This window comes from Perna viridis, chromosome 5 (assembly GCF_037379345.1).
Source record: "Perna viridis isolate PV_CMFRI_1.1 ecotype Kerala chromosome 5, ASM3737934v1, whole genome shotgun sequence".
Taxonomy (NCBI): Eukaryota; Metazoa; Mollusca; class Bivalvia; order Mytilida; family Mytilidae; genus Perna; species Perna viridis.
This window is the reverse complement of record NC_142449.1, coordinates 34,669,786-34,697,484: the sequence shown is the minus strand read 5'-3', so window position 1 is coordinate 34,697,484 and position 27,699 is coordinate 34,669,786. Positions and strand designations below refer to the sequence as shown.

General features: G+C 33.1%; 1 protein-coding gene across 1 annotated transcript; it reads right to left on the bottom strand.

Annotated features, from left to right (window-relative positions):
* Positions 1-60: 60 nt before the first annotated feature.
* On the bottom strand, positions 61-26,605 carry LOC148617202 (polycystin-1-like protein 2). Its single transcript, XM_088584679.1, has 24 exons — positions 26,568-26,605; positions 25,168-25,272; positions 24,425-24,567; positions 22,898-22,997; positions 21,582-21,652; positions 18,808-19,050; positions 18,009-18,507; positions 17,136-17,189; positions 15,939-16,024; positions 14,170-14,406; positions 13,695-13,865; positions 12,742-12,896; positions 10,945-11,551; positions 10,179-10,290; positions 9,062-9,306; positions 7,902-8,082; positions 6,526-6,621; positions 4,427-5,026; positions 3,309-3,851; positions 2,843-2,886; positions 2,104-2,264; positions 1,500-1,698; positions 963-1,073; positions 61-432 (listed from the first exon to the last, which is right to left on the bottom strand). Exons 1-24 carry the CDS (start codon positions 26,593-26,595, stop codon positions 142-144), a joined length of 5,082 nt encoding a protein of 1,693 aa, XP_088440805.1. The 5' UTR covers positions 26,596-26,605; the 3' UTR covers positions 61-141.
* Between the last annotated feature and the right edge of the window lie 1,094 nt (positions 26,606-27,699).

Here is a 27,699-nt window from a genome sequence, read left to right as displayed (position 1 = left end):
TATTCTCTCTATTATAAATAATATCTGAGACATACAACTTTAAAAAAGTCGTTAATTAAATACAATTAAAAATTTCAACAAAGCCTGTGTATGACAAAATAATAGAATTTGTAAAACTTTTGATGCTGCATCTGGATTATGTTAAATCTTTCTGAAATGGGTTGATTTTCCGTAAAATTGAAAAAGGACTATTAAAGATAAAACTTTAGTACTTAACTTGAGAGATACGGTACACTGGTTGTCAAACGAATTTTCAGGAAAAGTGATTTTAACATCTGAATCATAAGACAAAAATACAGTGCCACCTTCTCTGGGTATGTTATACGTTTCAACTGGATTCCAATCATCAGCCACAATTACGTCATTTCCTGTTTCAACTGTTGCTATGTGTAAAGGTATAGTCGGCGCTGAGGAAACTACCCCTGATTTACACTAGGAGGAAAGAAGTAATTATTTAGATTTGACAGGGCAATACGTGAATATATATACTTCAATCGTCTGAATATAGCTGAAATATTGCTGCTCGGACGTTAAACCCCAACAAAATAACAAAACTTTTTTTCAATATTTCAACGAATTTTGTTTGGTACTTTTCTAAATATTATCAAATGCTGTTTCTAAAATAAGAATTTCATTGTGTATTTCTTATATTCTACGGCCTGATTTATAGTTAACTTCAGGAAATATATTTGCTCTTCCCTTATTTAAATGACAACCATATGGGGGAACTTCCTTAGGTCGTTAACTGAAATATTGACAAAGGGATTTATATTTTCTATTAAACCTATGAAATGATAAAAATTTAAATGTATTTGTCAACTGTCTAGCTGACTACCAAAGCCGTTTTATCAGGTAAAGTTAATTCAATCAAACGAAGACCACTCTGATTCCCTAAAGCTAACTAAATTATTCGCGGTAACTAGGCATAAATCCATATTCTGTGTAGAAACAAAATGAATTACCTTACAAGTACTCCGTATTTCCCAGCTACTTGATGTTTGCATCTGCATAACAATATTATTATATGTTGTATATCTGTCTTCAGAATTAACTACTTCAACCTGAACAGAACCCTGTAAAGTATTTGTGTAGTGATATTGTTATTGTACGTTTACATTGAAATTTGTCAAAACCGAACACTGAGTAATACAAAAACTGTCTTAACCAGACATTAAAAAAAAATAGATGTACTTTGGGGAAACCAAACACCTGTCTAACTGAACCAATTTTAGAGTCCAAAAGGGTTTCGGTGAAGAAAGTTTTCACTGCATAAATTGCGCATGTGCTACTTAAAACACAAACATGTTTTATACAAAAAATTTTTTTTTTACTTTGGTTATCCGGAAATTTACTTGAAGAGAAAAGAAAACCTTAACCATTCTCATTACCTGCCTGTTCAAATCTATAAAAACAAAATGTATCGATTTTAATTCCAAATATTCATATTCGAAATATTGTATGAAAATATCAAATAGTAAAACATGAAAAGTTCATTTCACCTTCAGAATATTCAACTGCTGTGTATGCAGGGAAAATGCATTTCCGACAGATTCATGTACCAATCTCGTTCTGAACTTTCGTCTTATTTCCCGCCTTAGTCTTGGCACTAAGTAACATTTTACTTCAATTTCTGAGGCACATGACATAGTAGGAACATTCAAAATTAAAAGAGTTTCGCCTGTTCTTGAAAAACCATATCTAAAATAAGACGTTAAGTGACATGCCAAAAAAAAAAAATAATAATAATAAAGAATAAAGCGAACAGAAATACATGTACATTAACATCCTTATATACAAGAACACATGTTCATCTTTTCATACGTCTGGTATCAAATGCAACAAAGTTAAAAACTAATGTTTCATTTATTTCGTGGTTAAGAGTAAAAATTGTTTCGCGTTTCCGAACATAAAAGTATCTGAAATGCTTATAATTATGTGTCATTTATAAAGTCTTTGTAGTGATCAATTCAAGTTTTTGTTCTCTTGGTTGCTATATTACAATGACTTCTATTTTACGCCTGTTGACCAAAGTTAACTTCTATTTAGAGGAAAAACCTTTCTGTACCGGAAGTTAACATACAAGTCGCGTATTTTATTTCTTACACGTATTTAATGGAAAATTGGTTCCGCTGTACATTCAAACATTGCAGCTTAATTATTTTACGGCCTATTTCCATCATTTTTATCATCGTTCTAGCAATCATTTGTTGATGTTTCCTCTCGTTTTGTTCAATATTCTGTGCAATACACGCCAGTCGCTTTGTCTACAACAGGTTTTAAGAATCAATACACATAATTAACAATAAAATTAAACACCTTGTTAAAACCAAAAAACTAAGACAAATGTGATATGATAAACATCATAAACAAAACAATACAAACACTGTCAGCAGTCCTGTTTCTTTAAAAAAAAAACAGTGCCGAATTCAAGAAGAAAATTATAACTGACTGAATAAATCTGAATCTTTCAATATATTAATTATGCATGCGGCATAACCTTTCAAGTAATAACTTTGTTCTTGTTGTAAAGTAAAAAAAGATGAAAATGATACATTTATTTGTTTTATTATTCTCTCACCTATGCCAAAGTTGTAGACATATTCTAGGAAAATTAAGAACAGGTATATTGACATTGTTATTTAGAACACACTTTGTTATTTCGAAGAATTTTTAAGTAAATTAGGTTATGAATCGATGTCTTATAACCGCAAAGGATGTGACTGAAGCACTATGGTAAAATTCACATCAAACCCACTCTGTAGTAATAACATTTTTGAGTCCCCTTTTAAATAATGTAAATTCATCTGTTCAGTCATCAGTATCTGTTGCATAAAATACTTACATGACACCACAGTTTCCCAAGCTCAGTCCTTTCATTTCCCATTACTGAAAAAATGATAAGTGTTCCTTGATATCCAAAGGATTCTTTCTTAGAATACTGGAAATCAATAAAAAATTCAAATTTGTTCGACTGTTATATGATTCTTTCCTCTTTTTGAAGGTATTTTCCATAGCTTTCCTCTGTTTATATTACAATGTGAAGTGACAAGGACATTGTTTTACTGATATAATAGGACTTCATACCATAATAATCTAAATGAACAATTGTACGGGAAAAACGGCTTCATAAATGAAACAGACTTATACTTTTATCAAAATATTTCATAGATTTATCTTCGGAAAACAATACAAATAATCCACATTTAAGTTTCTATGTACATTTCTTATGGAAAGAACTTATAAAAGCTTACGCTTAAAATGTAGGGAAAAAATCTACACCAAAACTTACAGTCACATGTCCTACTTACACGGAGAACTGACTCGATCCTCAACCCACTGCACAAAATTGTGGACTTTATTCCAAAAATGAGTATTAAGTTTCTCGTCGAATTGTAAATTGCCTTTCTCTAGCTCAGATTTGACATCGTTAAACGATATTGTTAAGATAACTATAAATACGTTTACAAGAGTAATTGTTACTGTAAAAGTGTACAATCCAAAATAGAACTTTGTGACCACGTCATTAAAATGTTCAGACGTGTATGACATCATTGCTAGGAGAACAGTAAGAAGAGTGCTAATAGATTCTTGCATACTTTTGAAAAACTCATGTGAATGACCAATAGTTAGGTACAACAATGACGAAAATGCAATCAACTCGATTATAATAATGAGTAGAACAGACAATATGGCTGACTTAGCTATTTTTAATGCTGACGTAAATAAGAAAAAATGATAATTAAAATCCACTGGCTTTAGTAGATCCAACATAATAATAAATAAAACACCAGCAAGACATCCCTGGTAGGCAGCTTCATATATTCGTATCTTCTCAAATGATGAATACCTTCCTATAAATTAGAACAATTTTAATACGTAGTTTTTGGGGTTGGTCTGTTTAACTTTACCATAAGAGTAATCAAGTTTGATTTATAATACAGTTTATGACTACAGCAGATATTTGGATTTGGTAATCTGGGTTCTTAAATTAAAAAAATTAAAAATACAAAACAAATTATGAAAGCCAGACAGGTACATGTATCTTATTCTTCTTTGTCATACTGTGTTTATTTTGTTTTGAAAAACCATAAATTTATCAACTATTTAAAACATCGCTTTAAGGAGGCAGACCAAGGGTAAGGGACTTAACTCATGAAATCAGTGATATGTTTGTATCATATTCAATTTCACCAAAGCCTCTCAAGCTTTCGCTTGAAGCAGAATATAATGAATCCAAGTTAGTAAGATGCTTACATAAGATTGATGTAAAGTGCTGAATACAAACGTTCCAATGATTTTAAGAGTTATGTCCCTTACTCTACCTCTTTAACGAGTTTTTTTTTGATTTTCGAAAAGTCAAAAGGGGTAAAGCTCAGTTTAGCTGAGTATACCTGAAAGCCACTCGTGCCATCGATTACAAACTCACCAATTGTCATTTTCAATGACGCTATCGACGAAATAGTGGCATCTATCCTTAGTATATAACATACAATAGCAGTGGCGCCCAATATCAACTCAAGTAATCTAAGATAAAATCCAATTGTTACCAACATTTTTGTACGGTTTCTACACAGCTTTATAAGCAGTAATACACATCTCACTAACCACACAACAACATATATCAACTGCAACATAAGTATTAAATAATCTCTGGCATAGACATATGGATACAGATTTGCTGACCAGACAACTTTCGCCATAGTGACACCCCCAAAGGATGGAATTTCAAAGACTATTTTGATACTGCTAAAAAGCCCGCTGTTGGCATTATACGTAACAACGTCAAGAAACACAGCCCTGGTTCTGTCGTTAATCCAACGGTAGGTCTGAAGAAGAGTAACGTAGTCCAGGACTAGACTTTGTTTCGGTCCTAAGTCTATATAGTATCCATCTGGACCGTATGTACCGTGCAATCCAATATAAGACAGATCACCACCATTTTTATTTTCTCCAAAATTATGTAGGAACGCATAATGATACTCCTCATTTTCGTCAAAACACACTGTTGCATTTAATGCATCCCAATCTAAAGCGTTTAAAAGAGAGAAAAAAGAGAGAAAACAGATAAAACTTATTTAATTCACAACAAAAAGTGGTAAAGTTTAATAACTTGCTTACTGAATTTTTCTTAAAGTTTGTTTGGGTTATGCACGGTAGGTCTCTCGGTCGACGAGGTGTCGATTTTTTTCAAGATAACAATTAATGTTAATATTATTAACACGCATCAATAAACAAAAGTAAATGAACAAGTGGACTCTAATAAAAACTAGCAGAATAGACCAGGTACACTGGTAGGGTAAGCGTCTTCTGCTTTTGTACAGGCGAGTGTTAATGAAATGTCACTTTAGGGATAGTCGAAAAGGGAAAACTATTACACGGCAAAAAATCGTTTTTCATAGATACACCATAAGGATCCACGAGCGTGAAACCTTTGTAGTGATGACCTTAAAGAAAAGAGTAATCAAGCTAACCAAGGTTATAGCGGTAATCAAAAGAATGTAATCCATGACAAAGACCCGACATGGAAAACAGACATGCACAACAAAGAACATAAAGTAACTAAAATCATACATACACAATAACAAAGGCAAATTAAACCTTTGTAGTGATGACCTTAATCTTGTAGCAACATAACCTTCTTCAAGATAAGCTTTAATTTGCAAAATGTATTATTTACAATGAAATGTATTCAGCGAAAAATTGATCCATCAAGCGGGACTTTGTTTGAAATATTTTGAAATATAAACTCTATTCCAGGTTATCTGAGAAAAAATCTTTAAAATTTGCAGTTGCGCGCGTTTTCGTGCAAGGTATACCTCACCTTGTACAGGAAGCTAATATCGGTATCGGACTGCAACCAAAATCGAATGAAACGTACGCCCTACCTATGAAAAGTCTTATACCGTATTTGAAATCAACCAATCTACTGGGAGTCGAGATATCTAAGTGCTTATACTAGGTGATTACAATATGCCACCCTGTATTTGAGTAAGGGGATATCATTACGTTACATTCAGACAATTCTTCAAGAAAAAGTGTTGACTATCTATAACAATTTAAAAGGATTAAGCGTCAACAAAAGTGACGTATAATGTAATATTCAAAAAGGGAAATCCATGTAACCAATGTCAATGTTAAAATAAAACATAAAGCTAAACACCATACCAAATACACATGATTTGGTACAGGCATTTTTGATGGACATGGCGTGTGTTAAAAAGGGTTTTATAGCACGCTAAACCGGCGCTTTTATGAAGGTTAATAAGTGTCGTTGTATAACAATATAAACATGCAGCATAAAATTGCCATCGGTCAAAAATTCAGGTTAGTTCTACTTTCGACAAGGTTTTATTATCAACTGTTCTGTAGGAATATAACTCTTTTTAAATGACGTTCTCAAAAAATCTTAAACGCCAAAACCCTAATGGAATAACATAAATAATGCGCTTAAAAATTAGAACTGTTTTAACTGCTTAACGGTTTAACAAGTTTTATATACTGCCAACCAAAACGTTTAAGACTTACAAGGACAAAAGTGTTCTTTTTCCTCTGTGTCTGGATTGAATGATGGCTTACATTTTTTAACTGTATTTTGTAACTCCTCAGGAGTTAAACATTCGCCTGCAACAAAACAAATTCTGGTATTTTCAAGTAAACTAAGCATAAATTTTATAGGATTTGTAAGTCTCGTTCTAGTTTCAATTTCACTTCCGGAATTTTTTATGTAGAACGTATTGAAATCCGAAGACCGATCTGCGTTTTATTGTTTACTTCCGGGAAATCGAAGCGCTGCATCACAATGCAAAATCTTCTATTTTTATACCCTTCTTAACATTTTTATCCTGTATAACTTTGTCATTTCTTAACAGTATGTTTACACAGAAAGATATTTTGCTTTTATGTTGAACTCAGTGCTATGTTTATGACGAATCTCAATGCATTTGAATAGTAGACGAGGACTCATTTGCGGAGTCACGTGACGAGACTTACATACCCTATTACAAGGAACTTTTATGTAAAGAGCTTTGCATCCTACAGAATGTTATATGATTAAAGCCTTAATAGCATTGGTGACAAGACAGCATCAACAAATTATATAATACACTATATTTTTCTGATTGCATTGTTATAGTAAAATTTTACAGCCAGTTATTGAATAATTGATAATTATTATGCGGCCCAAAAAAAAAATAAAATAAATACATTAAAAATTAACAGTTGATGTTGTAAGATAACAGCAATTAAAAAAATCCCAGTAGTGATATAAATTATATAATTTATGTTTCAATACTTAAAATGAAAATACTAATCAACAAAGTTCCTCGTCATTAAAAATGCAGTCTGTATGATAGAGAAGATAAACAAGTATATTTATGGTAAGTTAGTTAATTACTGCAATAACTATAATGACAAGTACACGTAGGCTAAAACAAACTTTACTTCTTTACAGCAATAACTAGACTTTGTTTGTATTACCTGTGGGCGTATATTGTATCATGTTTTAAAGTGCCAGTCAATGTATATTTCAGACATAAAAACGGCTTGGATGCGTCCCATTTGTTGCAGTGTAATGCGTTTGATTGTAAAGTAAAATGTTTTGGATCCCATTTTGAAGTTTGGGAAGACGCATTCGTTTCGTGTGCTATCATGTATTAAAGATGGAGTTGTAGAATAGCTCCATCCTCTGCTAGAACTCGACATAGACGAATATATATCCTGTAAATAAAATGTTTTTGAAATAAATACGGTTAGGTCTCCCTTTTGACATTAAGTTGACGGAGTGACTAGTAATTTGGCGTACTATTTCATATCATTTTGAATAGAATGGTCTTCCATATAGCCCCATTTCATTGGTGAAATTAATAGTGGTCAAAGGCTTAGGGAAAAGTATATAGTCTTACCTTTGACCCTGACTTGGCGGAGACGTGTTCTTGTAATGCGATAATTATAGGCATTTAGTGTAAATCTTTGTGTGTAAGCTGATCGTAACATCTCATCGTCTTCTGTTTCCCACCATTTAGGATATACTGCCCTTGTGAAAGTGGTCCGTATCCAGTCATATATCTCATCCGTAGTATTAGGCTGAAACAATGGCAGTTGTAAATTACTTTTAATGCAACGTGCTTAACGAATTTCAACGTCTATTTAGATTATAGAGGCACCTTATTCTCAAAATACTTGATATATACTAAGTACATGAACATACGATATATGTCGACTGCTTTTATATCATTTATGGAGGTTGACCTAGTAAGGTAAGGGAAACAACTCTTGAAATCAGTGATATCCTTGTATCATATTCAATTTCACCAAAGCCTATCGAGCTTTTATATGAAACAGAATGAAATCAATCCAAATTACTTTGTTGCTTACATGAGATTGATGTAAAATGCTGAATACAAACGTTCCTATGATTTTTAAGAGTTGTGTCCCTTACCCTAGGTCTACATCCTTAAAGGAGCAGAATTTGTAGCGATACATATTTGAACATAAGATTCGAAACAAACTTGTTTTGGGTATATGATAGAAGTAGACGGAAAATCATCCCTTGTTCCATTTATAACTTCCTGACTAAAACTTGGGAATGGACTGAAAGGTTTTCATTTCAAGTTAATGACCTTTGATCAATTCAAACATTTATACAGTATTCAAACACTATCATTAGAACGAATTTCGGGACATTTTAAGCGTACTACAGTCAATCATTTTCATAACATTGAAATATTTGATTTTTTTATGTTTTATTGTTTTTATAAGATTTGAGGCCTTGTTTCTATAAGTGAAACTAAAAGTTGTGTTTATATGCCTGAAATATTAATTTATCTTGAAGTTTAAACAAAAATTCTTTCCGACAGTTTTATTCTTTGATCTAGCGAAAACACGAAAACTGGAAATTTTCTGGACAGTCTCGAAATTTATCTACAAGGAATGCTTGTAATATGTTATACAAAAAACCTGTCCGGAGAACCAACTTATGAAAAAGCTTGATACAAATCATATTAAATTAGTTCAATTGGTGTGTAATTAACATAGTAATTATCAATTTTTTCCATATACTTACGACCTTTAATGTATAAAGTGTCTGGAGAATGTGATTGTTCTGCAAGAATGATTTTGTAACGTTGCTTTGGAAACTGATTACTGCAACTAAAATTACATATGCCAGAATTCCCAAACACAGCTGAACTTTGGACCACATTCGTCTATCTGTCTGGGCCTTTCTACGAGCTACAATTTCCTCATCCGTTTCCTTTTTTAGTCCTGGAAATTCTGGATAAACTTCTGTGTCAACTGTTACTGATTTTTCTATGACAGATTAACATATAAGGTCTATGTGCCCTAATCTCAGTATCAATCAATAAGAAACATGACCGTCTACTTATTTTTAGTGCTGAAATATTTTGTACCCGTTGTGTTGTTTACCTACATTCAACTTTAAAGATCGGAAAAAAGAGTGCAGCGAAACCTGTCAAATTCGAACCTTCAGGACTGTAGAATTTGTTTAGTTTAGACAGGTTTTGGTTTACTCAGGATAAAAGTACATTAAATTTTATCAAATGCATTTTGAATAGTGTCTGTTTTAGACAGGTTTTTGGTTTATTCAGGATAAAAGTACATTAAACTTTATCAAAGACATTTTATTAGTGTCTGGTGTAGACAGGTTTTTGGTTTATTAAGGGTTCGGTTTAGACAGTATTTACTGTACACTATTTTGCAAGCTACGAACAAATTTCATCATGACGCTCTTTTTCTTTACTACTGATTGTCAACTTCTGAAAAAGCTGATTGGCATAAATATGTTTTGTAACATCGAATACATATTCTGTTTGTTACGATTGTCATAGTTTTCCTTTCCTCTTTCGTCTACCCTGGAATTGACTTTCTATGAGCAACTCGGCGAGTGATTCTGGAAAAGCATTGGATGCTTACCCTACCAGTGCACCTGATGCATGCTCCCAGATTTTAGTTGAGTCCAAGTTGCTCATTTACTATTTTTACTTTGTATATATTATTTTGGTTATTTTATGTTCTTTGTTGTGTGTGCCTGTTTTCAGTGTCTGGTCTTTGTCCCTCGATTACATTCTTTTGATTTTCGCTAGAATCTTGGTTTCCTTGATTACTCTCTTAACATATAGTTTATAAACGATAAACGCTGTAAATTAACATAATATTCATACCAACGTCAACTTGCTTTTCTGGACAATTTGGAACGACCATTCCTTTACTGGCTAATTCTCTAGTTCCTGCCTTTTTGAATACACAGGCGAGAACTGTAGCAAATATGATAACCTGCATTGGAAATAGTGTTAATGACTTATATAAAGTGTTTCTCATTTTTACCATATCAATTTAAACAACAACAAAAAATTAAAGCAGATATAGACTAAGTGCACGAAGTATAAGTGAACAGTAAAATATCAAATCGCTTTTAAGTCTGAATCAAGGATTGCAGTGGCGGATTCAGATCCAGAATGAGAGGCCCACGGGAGTTTGAACTTGTTTATACATAGTACAAAGTTGGGCAAATTTGGCATGGTATAACTTGGATCCCCCTTCTACACCTCTTGTTCAGTCTACTTTAATTACTTTGTCTGGGCCCGCACAAATTTCGGGATTAAACTTTTATAGGTACTCAACTATAAAGTGTACTTGCATAATTGTTTTTCCAAACCTGTCAGCTTTTACAGGAGTTAAAAAATATAACATTGATTGACAAATAGCTTTCTTTATCGGACATTTCTGAAGTAATATGCTTCCGAGAAATAGCCAGTCTGCAACAGACAATCAAACAGTTTGAACTCAGTACTTTGTTGGATGTTTGTTAATGGAATTCTCAAATATATTTGATAAATTTTTAGATAAAAATGCTAAGTAGAAACCTACTATCGCATGTTCGTTTGCTAATTACACCAGATTTTAGCTTAAGACAATACAAGTCATTACCTTGACGGGTTCTGTTAAAATTATACTCTGAAAAATAGTCAATACGAATGAAACCATCCACTCCGATGTCTTATCTCTACTCCACTGCAAGGAATAGAAAATTACAAAAGTTGCGCTTGCTGCGACACAACCTAATATCAAGAAATAGGCAAAGAACACGCTCCACCAAGGAAAGTAGCAATCGGTAGTTTTTTCGTTTTTGAACTTCCTGCCTCGGAATATAAGAACTAAGACAAAACTCGGTCCTAATGCAATTAGTGACGACACAAGTCCGACATAAAACTGTTTGTAATTAAATTTTATTAGACCGACAGTAATTGACTGCATCCTCTCGTCGTCGGGTGTGTCATACCACATCGCTGATGATATCATGGCAAGGAACAATAACGACACTAAACACCAGAGACGCTGTACTCTCGTAAATCTACTGAATACCGGTCTTTTGAAAAGAGAAATCCACAAATGATCGTCAAACATTTTCTTCTGACTTAAGCGGAAGAATAGTGTATCTGTCTCTACACAATCTGCATCAAGGACATCTAGGTCACACCATGTTTTTCCATCAACACTGTCGATTGACAAGCACTTTCCACAAAGAAAGGTATACCTAAAATTATGAAGAGTATTAACTTGTGAAAAATACTACTAGAGGAAAATCATGTTGCTAACCATAGTGTTGCTGCATTAGCGCTTATTAACGATCGGATCATATTTGTAGATACCGCCTGTTCTCTTTTTGAAATAAATAATATTAAAATGAAAAAAATGGACATCTCGAGCATCATTAAAGAACTACCCATTTGAAAAAAAAATTCTAATTATCACTCAAGTATCAATTTGATCCGGTGGAGCAGTTTACCCAATAGAGTCGTCACATTCTGAGACGTTAGTATAATATTGATTTGTTGTGACATGCATCATTAATTTGATCCTCTATCCTACATAAAAACATCTAAATGAACTGTCCCGTACTACCATACATCGTGGACTAAGTTACAGCCCTATATCAATCCTACGAGGAGGAGTGACCCGGCTGCGAAAGCTATATTTTATATAGCCTAGCTGGCCGATTGGTGTAGGGCGCTGGACTTTGTGCAGGCGGTGTTGCCATAAATGTCACAGCAGTACGAGTTCGAGTCCCGCGGAGGGAACGACCAAAAATTTGCATCGCAAATTTGACAGTTTAACATCGTTGGGAATTTTTCAGACCTATATATATATATATATATATATATATATATATATATATAGATATATATATATAGGTGTGTTTACTGTATATGGTACGTAATATATACATGTGTAACATTATGGATGCATACGTTACATGTTGGTTTATGTGTAACCTTTCGATTTCCGGGATGTAAACAATAAAATGCAGATCGGTCTTCGGAACTATAACGAGACTTACATACCCTATATAAGTGAAAAATATGAAACTGTAAGAGGAGGAAATCATTGGAACAGTAAAAAGAACATAATCAAGTGATTAAGACTAAACCAAAACACATACAACAAGAAGCATGTAATAAAAAACAAACAAAAAGACACGCACATAGAAATAAAAGTAAATGAGCAACCCCGACTACTATAAAACTGGAAGCATGGACCTTATGCCCCGGTAGGGTAAGCGTCCCCAGTTTACTAGTAACAAACGCCGAGTAGCTCATAAAATGACACGTACGGGATAGACACATGAGGAATACAATGGCACAGTGAATAGAACTGTTCTCATGGTGTCACTATAAACACCATTACGACAAAAACCTACTTGTCATACTGAAATATTACTTTTACCTTTCTCCTGTTTCTGCCTTTATAACTGTTACTTTCCTTAGGTTCCATGATGTCTTGCCATCAACGTTATCATGCCAAATCTGTACTGTCTTTAATTCACCAAGATCTTCATACATTCTCATTTCAAAGTGGGAGGATGTTCCTCGTCTAAAGTTCTGCAAAAAAAGAAATATAATGCAATCTTATGGACATTATAATTATGTTCAATATTATTTTTTATAATACATTAAACTTCGAAAGCACAAAAAATCTACTAAGTCGAGTGCCTTCACCTAAAAATGGTATCCAGGATTCAAACATCATGAAATAATTGCCAGACCTAGGAATCAAAGACACATAAATAAATAATATACTGCGATAAATACGAATAACCAAAACAAATAAACAAAATTAACAAATTCAAAAACAAAAACAATGCGAAAGTAATGAGCAAAACAGACTCTTCTCGAAATATTCTTAATCTGGGAGTGGGACCAAGTGAATATTTTAGTATAGTTATGTTCTGTCGTTTTGTCTGTCCGTGCATCAGCATGTTTTAGTTTTCTCATTATTCAATATATATATACATATATATTTTAAAACGTTCAAGGAATTATAATTATGAAAGGCAATATTATGCTCAAGCAATGGAAACGTTTTTTAGATAGATGAGTTTACGGTTTTCACAAGCATAACAAGAATTATCGATATCCTAACATTACCACTTCTAGTTAATTGTGATGATAAAAAGTATACTTCCAACAGACCGAAGGAAAACAATTCACAGGAAACAAAAACCAAATCAAAAGCATAGACAACTAATGATAATGAACAACCAAAACTCGAACAAAAGAAGAGGCTAGACCATATAAAAAGGCAGGGAAGACATCTTTTGAATTTATATTTTTAAGAAATATGCACGGATTTGCAATTTTTTTTAAGGGTGAGCAATGACTTTGTTCTTCGCTTGGTACCTTTCTCTCTCCATCTTCTAATTTTCTGGTACCACTTGATCCGTCTTTCCCAGTTATATTCATGTAAACCGAAGATATTATTTCTTTTGATGATGTCACGGCTGTTTCAACAGCAATATAATACACGACAGAATCAGACGGTTTATTACCAACTAATGGAAGATACCGCCACTGTCAAAAAGAACAAGTGTTATCATAGGTAAAATGTCATTTCTGATAAGCATTTAAGTTCATGTTTTTGATAAGCATTCTGTATATATTACCTGTCTAGTATGAACAGTATCGGATTAACATTTCGGTTTCCCTTTAGTATTTGGCACCTACCTAAGTATTTTGTCACTAGGATTTCTTTACAACAAAATATAAATCTGCCCCTTTTTCTGTCCATTACATCTCTTCTTACTAAGGTTATCATTAAGATTAAATATATTTTGCATCAACAATTTGATGGAAATTAAAGTTCAATTATCATTACCATTATTTCATCGCTCCTATCTAGTCGATAGAGTGGTATTGACATTAGAGCAAAGATGACAAGGATAATTAGGATAGCAGCCAAAGCGTGTGGAGTATCCTCCAACGATGATGTAAATTGGGCAAACAGTGCTGAAAAGTCGATAGGAGTGGGACCTATGAATAAAATATCCGCTGAAAACGTCCCAAAGAAGTGACTCGAGAATTGAATTCGTTCCTCGCTATCGACACCAACATCCTAAGATATAAACAAAATAGACTTTAATGATCGTAATGTTGATAAATTCACAACATCGATAGTAATTATTTCACAATTACTGGTTGTCCGGCAATTACAATGCAAACTGTCTTATATAAATATTATTATCAGCTGAATTGCTGTAAATACACAGTTAAACACATCACATATGCATTAGAATTATGCTTTAGGGGAGATTCAATTCAAAATTGTGAAAAAAAAGTTCCAGCTGAATTAAGGTATAATCAAGATAGTTTTAAAACATCAAAATGCTCCTTTCGTTCGTGTAGATACTGTTGAATTCCATCTAGATGATTGAAAAACATGTACTGCAAGTTATTATTAACAACTGTCTATGCCATTGAACTGTTGAAAGTTTTAAGAGCAACTCGTCAGGTGTTTCTAGAAAAGCAGATAACGCTTACCCTACCGGTGCACCTGGTCCATGCTCCCAGTTTTTAGTGGAGTCTGAGTTGCTCATTTACTTTTGTTTTTTTTTGGATGTATTATTTTCGTTACTTTATGTTCTTTGTGAAATTGAAGCGCTATCCACTCTCATTAAAAAATAGTTTCACCATCCAGGTTAATTACGAAGGTATCGAGTTCGATTCATCAAGTATCTACGTATAGAAAAATTATTTACATCACATGATGATCATAAATGGATTATCATATGTTTATAGACGAATAACTCTTGTTTATCATTGTTGGCAAAGTTGGGTGAGTTCTTATGGCGTTTTTTTAACTGACCAAAACAGACAGGAAAAACCTCGAGATACTCTCACTAATAAACATGTACCGTATTCTGTTTAAACGGAGAGTATTTATCATCTCACAAATTATATCGCGCCACTGAGTTCCTAACCAGAACTGGCTCTTAATCTTGTACAAGAGCGGGGGAAACCCATCCTGTGATGATGTCAAATGTTTTTATGTATTTTTTACAATAACTATCGTTGGTCGTATATATATAATACATTTGTTTCGTATTAGTGAAATGAAATTCATTAACTAGTTTTAACGGAGTGTTAACTTACCACTAGGTGGGTGTTTGTAGAAAAGCAGAGGATGCCTACCCTACCAGTGCACCTGGTCGATGCTCTAAAGGTTGCTCATTTATTAAAGTTAAACATGACAATTTTGATATTGCAGCATGCGAATTACCCCTAATCATCGATGACCTGTTACCATTGCACTTCCATATGTATACTGAAATTAAAGCATCTCTTGAAAAATGTGCTTACAATTAATTGTAAAAATATTCCTCTGTCCGACAAATGAAGAATTTTCGTTCAGCCTTTCCTAATATTACTAGATTTGCACATTAATCTGTATACTCTCTTTCCAAAAAGGGGTTTATTTTTGCATTGATGCTTTTTAACTTCAACTTTAACTTTCTTTGTACGTGCTATTTCGTTTTTTTTATGTTATTTGTTGTGTGTTTCAATTTCCCTGTCTAGTCTTTACATTAAGCCTGCAATTTATTCTTTTGATTTTCGCTCAAGATAAGTCTGTTAGTATATTACATTGACCTGAATTTGTTTAGTACTTTTCCATGTGTCGTCATTTTCTTCGAGGGTTTGTACATTCAATCTGCCTGCTCTACACTGATGTCTTACTGAAAATTACAGTACATGTTCTCTTAATTAACAAATTAATTTAAGCGGAAATTGTTTCAAACGAGAGATTCGGGAGATGTCGTAGGTAACCTAAGTAATGAAATTGATGATGATGCATTTGGAGACTCAAGGAGGTATGGGTATGGGTCACAACTCTTACAAATCATGTATTCAGCATTTACATCAATCTCATGTGAGCATCAAAGTAACTTGGACTGATTTTATTCTGTTCCAAATGAAAGCTTCATAGACTTTGGTTAAATTGAATTTAATACAAACATATCACCTATTTCATTTCTCTCACCCTAAGTCTACCTCCTTAATAACACATGATTATTTGATATAACACTTAATTAATGTTTTATTACTATTCACTGTTGTTTTATTTTGCATTAACGGTAACGTTTACATTTGAGTAGCACTCCAGATAAGTATCATGCAAAATATGATTCAATTTTGGAAAGCCTACATTTATATGTTTGACATTTTGTTTAAAATGTTATAGTAAACATGTGGCTTTCCATATAACCCCAGTTTTTTAAGATATAAAAATATAATAATACACAATGTACTTTAGATATCAGAATAAAGGGTAGTAACTGTAAAGTACACTAAAATACAAGAGAAACTGTTAGATTTTCAATGTAGATTAATTCATAAAAGCAGACAGATTGGAAAAAAATAATAATACATTTCATAATACAGTCCTTTAAAGCAACTAAAAATTGCATATTACAGAATTTGCATGATTCTTACAAAGACTAGTACGTAACATCTTTCAAACGTATGCTTTAGATGATCCTTACTTGAGCACAGTTAAGGAGGTAGACCTAGGGTAAAGGACATAACTCATGAAAACAGTGATATATTTGTATCGTATTTAATTCACCAAAACCTCTCAAGCTTCCGTTTGAAGAATAAACTGATTCCAAGTTAATTAGATGCTTACATAAGATTGATGTACAATGTTGAATACAAACGTTCCAATGATTTTTAAGAGTTGTGTCCCTCACCCTAGGTCTACCTCCTTAAGGGGGGATAATAAAACAAGTGGGTGTATAAATAAGTAAAATCAATACCAAATCAAAACCTAAAAATCAGTACATATACCTAGTGAAATTTCACTACGCTTATTCCGTTGATTAAATGTATCCGCTGTATCGTCTATAAAGAAAAATAGTTAACCTACTAAATTGATAGTTATATTTCATATAAATGTTCTTACGGTCAAGAAACATGAGAAAAATACATTGCAGTAAAATGGTTTTTCTCTGAAGTTAACAATCATGGAAATATTCTTGTCAACTTTGTTTACAAGCAAAAACATAATTTAAGGTTATAAATTGATCTTAAAACACGTTATACGATTGTTTTTTTTATTGGTACATGTACAATTATGGAAAAAGCAAATACTTGGTTCTACCATCTGGTCAGGGTTACATTTGTTTAAATTAATAAGTGTCAGTATCTGTAAGAAACACCATTTTGGATGTTTAATTTGACTATTTGCACCATCAGAATCAAGGAAAAACGACCAGATTTTCCATATCATTTTGGTGAATCGAGTTATAATTTCATTGAAATATACTGAAAATGAACATTTCAAGGACAGATAATTCAATCTAAAAACCTCATTTATTATCATTCTATTTAAGATTTCTGATCGAATCCAGTGTGGAAGAGATCTAATAATGGTCTTTTCAAATACAGAAAACATCCATGAGTGAGATTATATTGTCAGATCGGTGGTTTCTTTATATGCATGTTTCTTATTTTTCCCATTTTGTCTGATTCTTACAAAAACTTATACTTAATTGGAAACAATGTTATATTACTAAATACAGTTTTATAGTTAAGCATCCATTCGGAAGGACATGATACATGTATTATAAGCCAAAATAAAAAATCCAAAAAAAAAACAAAAAAAAACGGGTATATGTCGAAATTTGTACCTGACTCCACAAATATACAGCCAATATATACCTTCACAACTAGCTGTTATATATATAGGTTCGAAACTTTCTGGATCGTTCTTATTTTCTTGTAAGGTTATCTTTAAAACATGGTCTTTAAATGTTGCCCGCAGGTTTAATGGCTGTCTATCCTTAATTCTCCTGTTACCTTTGGTCTGTATCCATATATCGTAATCAAGTTGACCCGGATAACCATTGTATTTACCATATACGTCACACGTTTTTGGTGACGTCAATTTTATTTCTACCACCAGTCCAGTGGCGTTTTCAACGGTGTCGAAGTAACACATATAGAGACCGGTATCGATCTTCGACTCGATCATATCCTGATACTTTGACACATCGGACATTTTACTGCTCTCGATAAATACGTCAATTGGATCATCTCCATCCTCTATTTCTCTCCATTCGTGACCTTTCCTGTCTAGAACTTTAAGCTTGATTATGGATGACCCAACTGTTTCGGGGTTATCCACGTAACTGTAAGGGTTTTCCCTGTACCCCACGACCTATTGGTGAAAGAGATTTAATACAAACCGGCTTTTAGTTTATATAGCGTTATGTTAAGTATATGACCGGACAAACATTTTTCCGTGTATGTATATCGATAAAAATGACAAACATTTATTGCTGCAAAATAGAAGTGTTAAAAAAACAATAAATATGATATTTTAAGAAAAAACGAAAAACGTCATGTACAGGCTCGATTAAGTTTCATTATATGTACGGATATAACATCTCTATCAACGATAGTTACATACATGTAGCATAATTGAATGGCTGATATTTTACAGTTTAGACAATCTTACGTTGATTGAAACATTTTTTTTCTTCTGTCTATTCTGAAATGTCTCATAGTATGGAAGTGCAAATCCGCCGTCTTTCCCGGAGTATTCAAGAGGCAAGTTGCCGCCCTTTGCTTTCATTACTCTGACTGATATCTCTGTCGTGTCGATGGCTACTGAATCAGATATGTCTGTTCTTCTTTTGTCAAGCATTAGGTTTACCATACTCAGCAAATTCTCCTCTGCTTTATCTAAGACTTTTTTTAACTTTAATAATAGCATATAATGATAAAAAATATGAAAATTTTATATTTTTTCGGTCCATGAATAAATAACCTCAATCACGTGGTGCACCATTATTTTAAAGTGCGCACCACGGGTATTTAGGTTATTTCAAATAGAAAGACAAAATATAGCAGTCACTCTTTATAATTTAAATTAGTATCAAAATTCAACGAGTGAAATTAAAAAGATTGATGACGTCACAGTCACATTTCTAAGTTCGTTAATTCTGAAATTAAACTATATTCGCAAGTACTAGAATATTTTGATAATACTTGTAATACTGGTGAAAATATTGAGTTTTGTTATTATCTTTTGTATAACACAAAATGTGATTAGATAATGTTAAATGAATAATTATTCTAGTATTGCAGAACTCCAAAATGTTACTTAACTAATGATATGTGTATCGCTCTTCAATTTCATGCGTCATTTGAGCAATAAAAAACTTACCATCGCTTCTAAAAATAAACTTTTATAATATCAATTAATGTATCTAAGAAACCTACCAAAAGCCATCGACAATGTGTATGATCTGTTACCGTTAATTTATGTAGCAGTCGTAATACAAATCTGACAGGAGGTGATTCAGGCATGTCAAAAACCCACCGAATTTAGTTTTATTTCTTTTTCAGAAACCGTTATAGATCACATAACCAGTCTTAGTTTTTTATTTGGGGGTCGTGCATTTGAGATCAAATTTGTATAGATCTTACATAAAATTAGCAGTTTACAAGAGTTATCGTTCTTAAGTTGCTTTGAATTGGTTGATTTTAGTGGGAGATTAAAGTGTAGTTTTCTGAAAAGTACAGATCTCAATCCAGAAAGGACTATTTTCACATAAAAATATAGCATATTTAGACCAAAAAGGCATCATCTGATCAATGGGTTTTTAATACACCATGAATCACCGTACCACACGCAGGGTCTGAATTTTATATGGATTGACACTTAATAATTTTGATATAACCCCTACTGACAAAAGTAAATGTATATTGCTGAAAGAATTGAAATTTGTTCTATTTTGTCAAGATAATCTGGGAAAAGGCCAAGATCCGTTTTATTTGATGACCATTAAAGATAGCGTTTACACTGGCCTTTAATTGATAAGCTGTCCGTAATTGATTTTTGAACAGTCGAAACGCTGTAAGTATAACATACAATAATTAACATGCTGTTTAAAGAGTAATCAACAGAACCAAGATTAGAGTGGAAATCAAAAGAATACATTTCAAGATCAGGAATATACAGGGAAAACGAACATACACAACAATGGACATGAAATAACCGAAAAATAACACCTACAAAGAAACTAGATAAATGCTCAACTAAAACTTTGGAGCATGGAACAAGTGCACCGGTAGGGTAAGCGTCCTCAGTTTTTCTAGGAACACCCGCCGAGTTGAAAAAGGAAATTTATGACACGGTGAACAAATCGATTCTTATGGTGCAGATGGATACACCATAACGATAAAAGTGTACTTGATGACGACCATAAAATGCTTGTAATAATGACTTCAATATTATAGCAACATATTCTTTTTTCCAATAGCCTAACTGTTAAAAGTATAGCACGGTTTAAAAAGTCCGCGTAGTTACTGCAAGCTCTGGTATAACGTGCAGAAGGAATTTTGTCACAGATGAAAGGAAAGTTGACCGTACTGAATGAGAAGTTTTCGCGTTTGAAGTTTAGTGTGGTCATGACTTTTCCCTTTCAATTCATTTTTAAGTGTAGGTTGAGATTTGAGGCTGACTTCATATTTCTGTAGTTTCCCAAATTCACTTGGATGTGGTGTATAAAAGGTTTGTTTTAAGACAATATCTTAATAACGGAAACTGAGAAAAGGGATCTGGCTAAACAATGTTCCATCTTTTTGAACAGATCAGCAATCAAGTCAACCTCGCCAGCGAATAGCTAAGTTCAATTTGTCTCCATTGGAATGCTGACCGTCTGTTGAAAAACGCATCCACATCATTGCACAAATATGTTGGTGAAAACAATTCCAGCATTTTGGTAAAATCTTCTATATTTGGGATACGACGTGGAATCGTTTTACAAAGTATAAGGAAATTCTACAAAGTGCTACGTATTTGTTTCTAGGTCTACCGTTTGTTTGTTTTTGTTTTTGTTTTTTTTTTTTTTTGAGTAACAATTTGTGTCGGCATTTCAACCGAGTATTGGAAATAGTAGTATAAAGGGTTGAAAAAGCATAGTTCTTGATGCTATTTTATTTTCCCACTGTACATCTTTGATAACCTTTTTATGTAAGGATTTCGTTCCATAATCGGATTGAGGGTTCAGATTTTACCTCATCGTCTTAAGAACATCTTATGGGCTTGTAAATGCGTGATACTGCATTTTATTAGGTTTTCTTAATTTTTTTGAGGTGCACAAAAGTAAAGTTCATACAATTTTCGAAGTGTCACAATTTTCCATGTAATACACCATTGATACAGTCTGGAAAATTTAAGTCCATATATTTTAGGAATATGAGAAAAAAAGGAAACGAACAAACCTCGTTTTGCGTCATGGAGTCCCGCACTAGTTTTGTCCCTTGTATTATATCAGTCGTCATTTCTGCTACATCTGTTAAGCAGAAAAACAGTTGGAGACGGTGAAGCAATTGGCAACCACAATTGAAAACACTGAATACTTTTTTTTGTATTAGAATTACATTAATATATTCACCGAATACAAATCTTTGTTTTTATGCACAATATGCATTCACTGTAGTACTACAAACTTCATATTCTTAGCGTTCATTAAGTATTTTACATCAACCATGTTTTACCTCTGATCAAGGGTACTTTTCTATTTAGTATCCTCCGCAGACCTATAACCGCCTTCTAATTTACTACGTGTCATTACGCTAGCGTATAGGCTTTGCTATACATGATTTGATAACAAAATCATAGGGCATTACAATTCCGCGAAGCTGTATCTGTTGTTCTGTACACATTTGCATAAATTAAAGGGGGGTGTTTAGCATCTAGCGTGGAAGAGGTGTAAAGCTTTGAAATAGCGAATTAACCCTCTGCACAGGAGATTGACCCAGTGGACAAGCAGACGTACCGGAAGTAGAACATCAGCGCGTACCAGTTAATGGGAAACAAGCGTGGTATACATGTACATGCAATAGTTCGTGACATCATTCTTGTAAATTATATATTCAAGGAATCGGTTAACATCTTGTTCAGAGGGATACAATAGCAAAGGGCATCTTTCCTACAGTTATCTGAATCTTTAAGTGACAAAATCGAGGGTTTTGTCTGTCGCTTGAAGTAATTTCCTTATGTTGTCAATTCTGATACTGCCATCAAATTTTCACAAAAATACATGAGGAATTTTGAGTTTTATATCATCTATGAAAAATATGCACAATATAGTCTATATAAAATATTGTAAGGCATTAATTGTTGTAGTCATATAAATAGACAGAATATCCCCTTTTATTCAGAACTATTTTAGATCATTGACACCCGAACATATTCCTTCGCAACAAACAATGCATTAAAGTTGACTTAGTAAAAACGATATATTAAATAAGGTGTGCATTTTTTTGACATTTCTAGTATCATAGTCTCTGTATACAAATTCAGTGATGCAAAGATCAAATACAAAACATACCAGTTTTAAATATTGTAAATTTCGATATGCTGTACACGTGTCAAATAATAGCATGCTTGAGTGAAATAATATCAATTTGGTGGTGTTTTTATATGCCTGTTTCTGATTTTTCCCAATTTCCCTGATTTAAAAAAACTTACACTAAGAATTGTTGTCAAAATTCATACCGAAAAACGCAGTAGATATTGAATTAGCAATACTAACCATGAGTGAGGCTTATCAAGTCAACTGTTAATTTTTCCGCAATCGTATCAGTATTCTCTATCAGCTTTATAAGATTTTTTGTTATTTTGTTCATAGTTTCCTGTAAGTAAATCACAAAATTAAATTCATTATTCTTTACAGGATTATTATACTTGTACATTGTATTTTGTCAGAATTTTTCAAGCTCCAGGCAGCGGCAGACGTTCGTTTCCTCTCTTACTAACCGCTGCATATAAGCCCTTCGAAATTCTCGATTATTATTCAAATCAAACGTCGCTTGGAAATCGGATAACGTCGCGTAAAATCATTCATGTTCATTTTGCCGACTTAGCAAGATTCTTGCATTTTCTGAGAGGGATTGCTGCAGCGTCTAGAGTGAATTACAAACGTCAGACGCAGTTTGTAGCTTGAGAATTTTTATGTTTATTTTACCCTCTCTTCATTTTCTACTGGAATGTTCATTATACAGAGATAACTATCTTAACCAACTATTTATACTTTAAAATTTGCTCGATTTCAAATATAGCTAGGTGTTCGGTTTACCTAGTTACATCTAAATTGATATAAAGGGACTTTAAAGAGTGTCTGGTTTAAACAGTTTTTCGGTTTATTCAGGGTTCGGTTTAGACAGGGTTTACTGTAAATTAACAGCATATTGTACTCTTACCTTTTTTCTAAACACGATGTATAATATTCAGCTTACTGTGTTTGAAGATCATTGATAAATACTTTTTATGCTATATCTAATAAGCTGGACGTTTACCATGATCCGCTACAAGCATGTTTATCAAACGAAGACGTTGAAACTCTATTTAATATATATTTTTTTTCATATTTCAACTTCGTTATTATGAGTCAGGGGTAACCTGTAAGAGGATGAAGTTGTACATATTGATATTTTAGAAATAATCATGCTTTTTGCAGTTTAACATCAACTACTTTCCTCACATTTGAAAAAAAGTTTCTAGATGTGAGCTATAACAGATAGATATTTTGTTTTTGTTATATACGAGACTAGTAAAGTTCCTTACTCGGCATTACAGGTTAACTTCTTGTTAGACTGAAATAGGGCTCTCAGTGCTTCTAAGGTCAAAGATTGATTACCATTATGAGGACTTAGACCTTTATGAATCCTACTTCTTCTGATCGTAGATTGCAGACTTAACTATTTACATAATGTAAATCATAATGACGGAATTGAATACTTGTAAGTACCTTAATAATAATATAGTTTTCACAATATTACTCTCAATAAAGTAGAGAAATAGAAAGCACACCTCACTTAAGGATACCCCACTCCCCATTTCCGAAAAAAAAGCACATGTTTAGAATATTAACAAGTTTGTTAAACGTGAGGTTATATTTCACACAAGTCTGAAATCGTACTATATGGCATACCTACAAACAACTGTTAAATACCCCCGGCTTTAACCGGGGTTGAAAAATTAAAATTTATTCGTGACTCTGATTCAATATGACTACAAAAGCTGTAACAAATTTTGGGTTTTATTTTGATAATCTGCTCACAACAGAATATTTAATGCCGATGTAGGATTCTCTCAATTGGTTGTCCATCATCGTCTGTGCTTCAGTTGCAAACGCTGCTGCTTGGTTTAGATCAGAACTTGTTATTTTCCTTTCGATTCTACTGTTAAGGTCTGGTAGTGCATCTACATCCAAGGACATATATTAAGTGAACTATTATCTGCCATTCAATCGTATTGAAGTATTTACTACATTCATTTAATTGCTGCACATTCATTTTTATTCAATCAACGTTTTGTGATGTTATGTGTTTGCTAATTCACGAACAAATCAACTGATAAACTAGATAACGTTGAATTTTCCATTTATTCTGTGGTAATATTCCATTGGTTTTAGCTTGCAGCTAATGCGCTAATCTAGAGCTTTTTTGAAGTTATACAGACTTTCTTTTATCTTGCAAAACTTACAAATGGCGACTTACATGGTATGTCCATCCCCACCAGACTTATATGACATGCCGTTTTTCACCCGTTCACCGATTATAACAAAAAGCATATCTACCAGTGTGTCAACAAAATGCAAAGGAAACCCACCCTGTCGGTTCCTATGGTCTTAGCTCTTAATGTCATGTGATGGAGCAAGGGTTACTAATCAACGTTATGTTTTATGTTTTTTTTATCAAAATATATTATAAGTTTTTTTTTTGCTAGAAATTTGACTCGTGTTTCTCAATTTACTAAACCGCTATTATCCAAGATCTTACTTTTCAAATAAAAAAAACTTACTTCCTTCACACGTTGATCCCATAAATCCTAGTTGACAAATACACTTCCTGTCATCATTACAGTGTGCACCGTTTAAACAGCCATACGATTCTTCACATGGATTACCTGTAAAGGAAGAATCGGTAAATAAGATGATTCCATGTATCTATTTCTGGCTAGATCTGGTTTCAAAATAACCAAATTCATGCACCTAAAAAATCAATGAAGTTTGCTTGTTTTTATTGAATATGATAACTCGTGACAATAGCAAATGATGTTTCTGGAATTATTCTGAAACTTATTTATATGTGGCATGTGTTAATGATGTGTATGTTATTATTTATACAGTGAAACCTGTCAACAGCGAACCCTGTATAATTCAAAAACCTATCTAAATAAGACACTTTTAAAAGTCAATACATATTAATTTAAATCATTTTGAACCTTGGTCGTCCGAATAACTGTCTAATCAATTTTTCAAAAATCAAAAAAGTTTTGGGTTTGACAGGCTTCACTGTTTTTCCGACTTTACTGGGGCGGAACCAGAAATTTATATCATTTGCACAATTATTGTCCAACAAATGCAGTGGGGTCCAAGCCTTTGAATCATTCCCCTGTATCTGCCACTGCGTTGTATTTTCTTTAAGACGCTTGATAGAAAATAACAACTTAATTTTGGAATTTAGTGCAGTGCTTTTTTTTCCAATTTGATGATAAATACAATAGTGTCAATCGTCTTAACATCGGAAATTTCGATATGCAGAGGTAGAAAAGTTGAAGAATTGTGGGGATAATGTGTAATTATAATTACATTTGTGGCATTTTATAAGCTACTCGGTTGGTTTTTTTTCTAGAAAAGCAGAGGACAACTATTCTACCGGTGCACCATGCTTTAATTTTTAGTGGAGTCTGAATTCCTTGTTCATTTTTGTTTCCATGTGCCAGTTATTTTGTTAACTTCCCAAACGGGGGTTTTAACGTCCTTGATTACTCATACGAGTTTCGCAAGGACGGCCAAAATGGTTATTTCATGTAGTTTATTATAAGTGTCTATTTTCTTTGTCTAGTCGTTTTCCATGAATATTTGGTTCTTCCCGATTACCGTTCGAAACCTGATTTCCTTAATTTTTCCTGAAATGAATTAATGTTGAATTTATCGATTCCTACTATGATATTTTTATGGCTTTTTGAAATTGGTCGTTGTAGGATCCGCTTCTTAAAGAAACTTGCATGCACTAAGTCTATAAATTTCTCAAAATAATAAACACAATCAAAATTTCTTTTAGACGATTAAAGGTAAAGAACATCGCATTTCATTGGAAAAAAATATATTTGTACCGGACACTTGCAATTGTTTTTTTAAATTAAATAAAAATTAGACAATTAGCACACCTAGATAGGAAAGTTATTACTGTACATACCTGGGGCCGCTGGTCTCATAAGACACATTATGAAAAACACCTTCTGTAAAACATAACAAGTTTTGATAATTGGAATGGACATTGCTTGTCTAGTAAATCATTTTCGAACGATCAAACCAAACTAATGTTATTCAAAATTTCACGCTAATTATAACGCACCCACTCTAGAATTTTTCATACATATATAATTTGAGAGATATTTTACATTAGGAACGATAATCTGTCAGTTTGCCCCCCTCCCCCCCAAAAAAACAACAACTGGACGGTTATGGTCATTAAATAGGCATTGAGGCCATTTAATAAAACAGTGGATCCTGCGTAAACCAGTCAGACTTTTGGATTCAGATCGGTTTAGACAGATGTTTAGTTTGCAAAGGTTCAAATACATTTGAATTTGAATTGATATGTTAGATGTAGATAGTGATTCGGGTTATTTAGACAGGTTTCGCTGTATACAATTATGTTATAGAAATTCTGCTTTCATCTGAGTGTGAAAGAGTATAAAAATGCATTTTGTATATAAAATTATTACAACAAAAAAGAAGATTTTTTGTTCTTTTTGACTTCAAAGTAAAAAGATCTCACTATCAAACTGCTGCTTTTAAATCATTTCAGTAACTTAGCTAAGATTCCGATGCATTTATGTCTAACGAAAATGTTTCAAGGGTAAAAGAGTAATCAATGGAACCACGGTTATAGCGGTAATCAAAAGAATATAATTCAGGGACAAAGACCAGACACGGAAAACAGACATACACAACAAAGAATATAAAGTAACTAAAATCATACATACAAAGTACAAAAACAAATGAGCAACTCGGACTCCACTAAAACTGGGAGCATGGACCAGGTGCACCGGTAGCGTAAGCGTCCTCGGTTTTCCTAGAAACGCCCACCGAGTTGCTCATAAAAAGTCAAGTCCGGGGTAGACAAGCCAGGAAAGGAAAACACTACGACCCGTTGAATAAATCAGTTTTCATGGTGCAGATGGATATACCATAACGATCCACGAGTTCATGATGACGACCATAAAACTTTTATTGTGATGACTTCAATCTTGTAGCAACATAACCCTGTTCCAGAAGCCTATTTGTTAGAGTTCTAGCGCGATACAAAAAGTCTGCGTAGGTTA

What these genes read in the sequence shown, in the direction of transcription:
- LOC148617202 (XM_088584679.1), bottom strand. Translation starts at nt 26,595, where the DNA reads ATGTGTCTTATGAGACCAGCGGCCCCAG. An exon ending in GGGATCAACGTGTGAAGGAA is followed by an intron (nt 24,568 to 25,167) that starts GTAAGTTTTTTT and finishes CCTTGGATGTAG; the next exon opens with ATGCACTACCAGACCTTAAC. An exon ending in GCGTAGTGAAATTTCACTAG is followed by an intron (nt 16,025 to 17,135) that starts GTATATGTACTG and finishes TGTAATTTTCAG; the next exon opens with TAAGACATCAGTGTAGAGCA.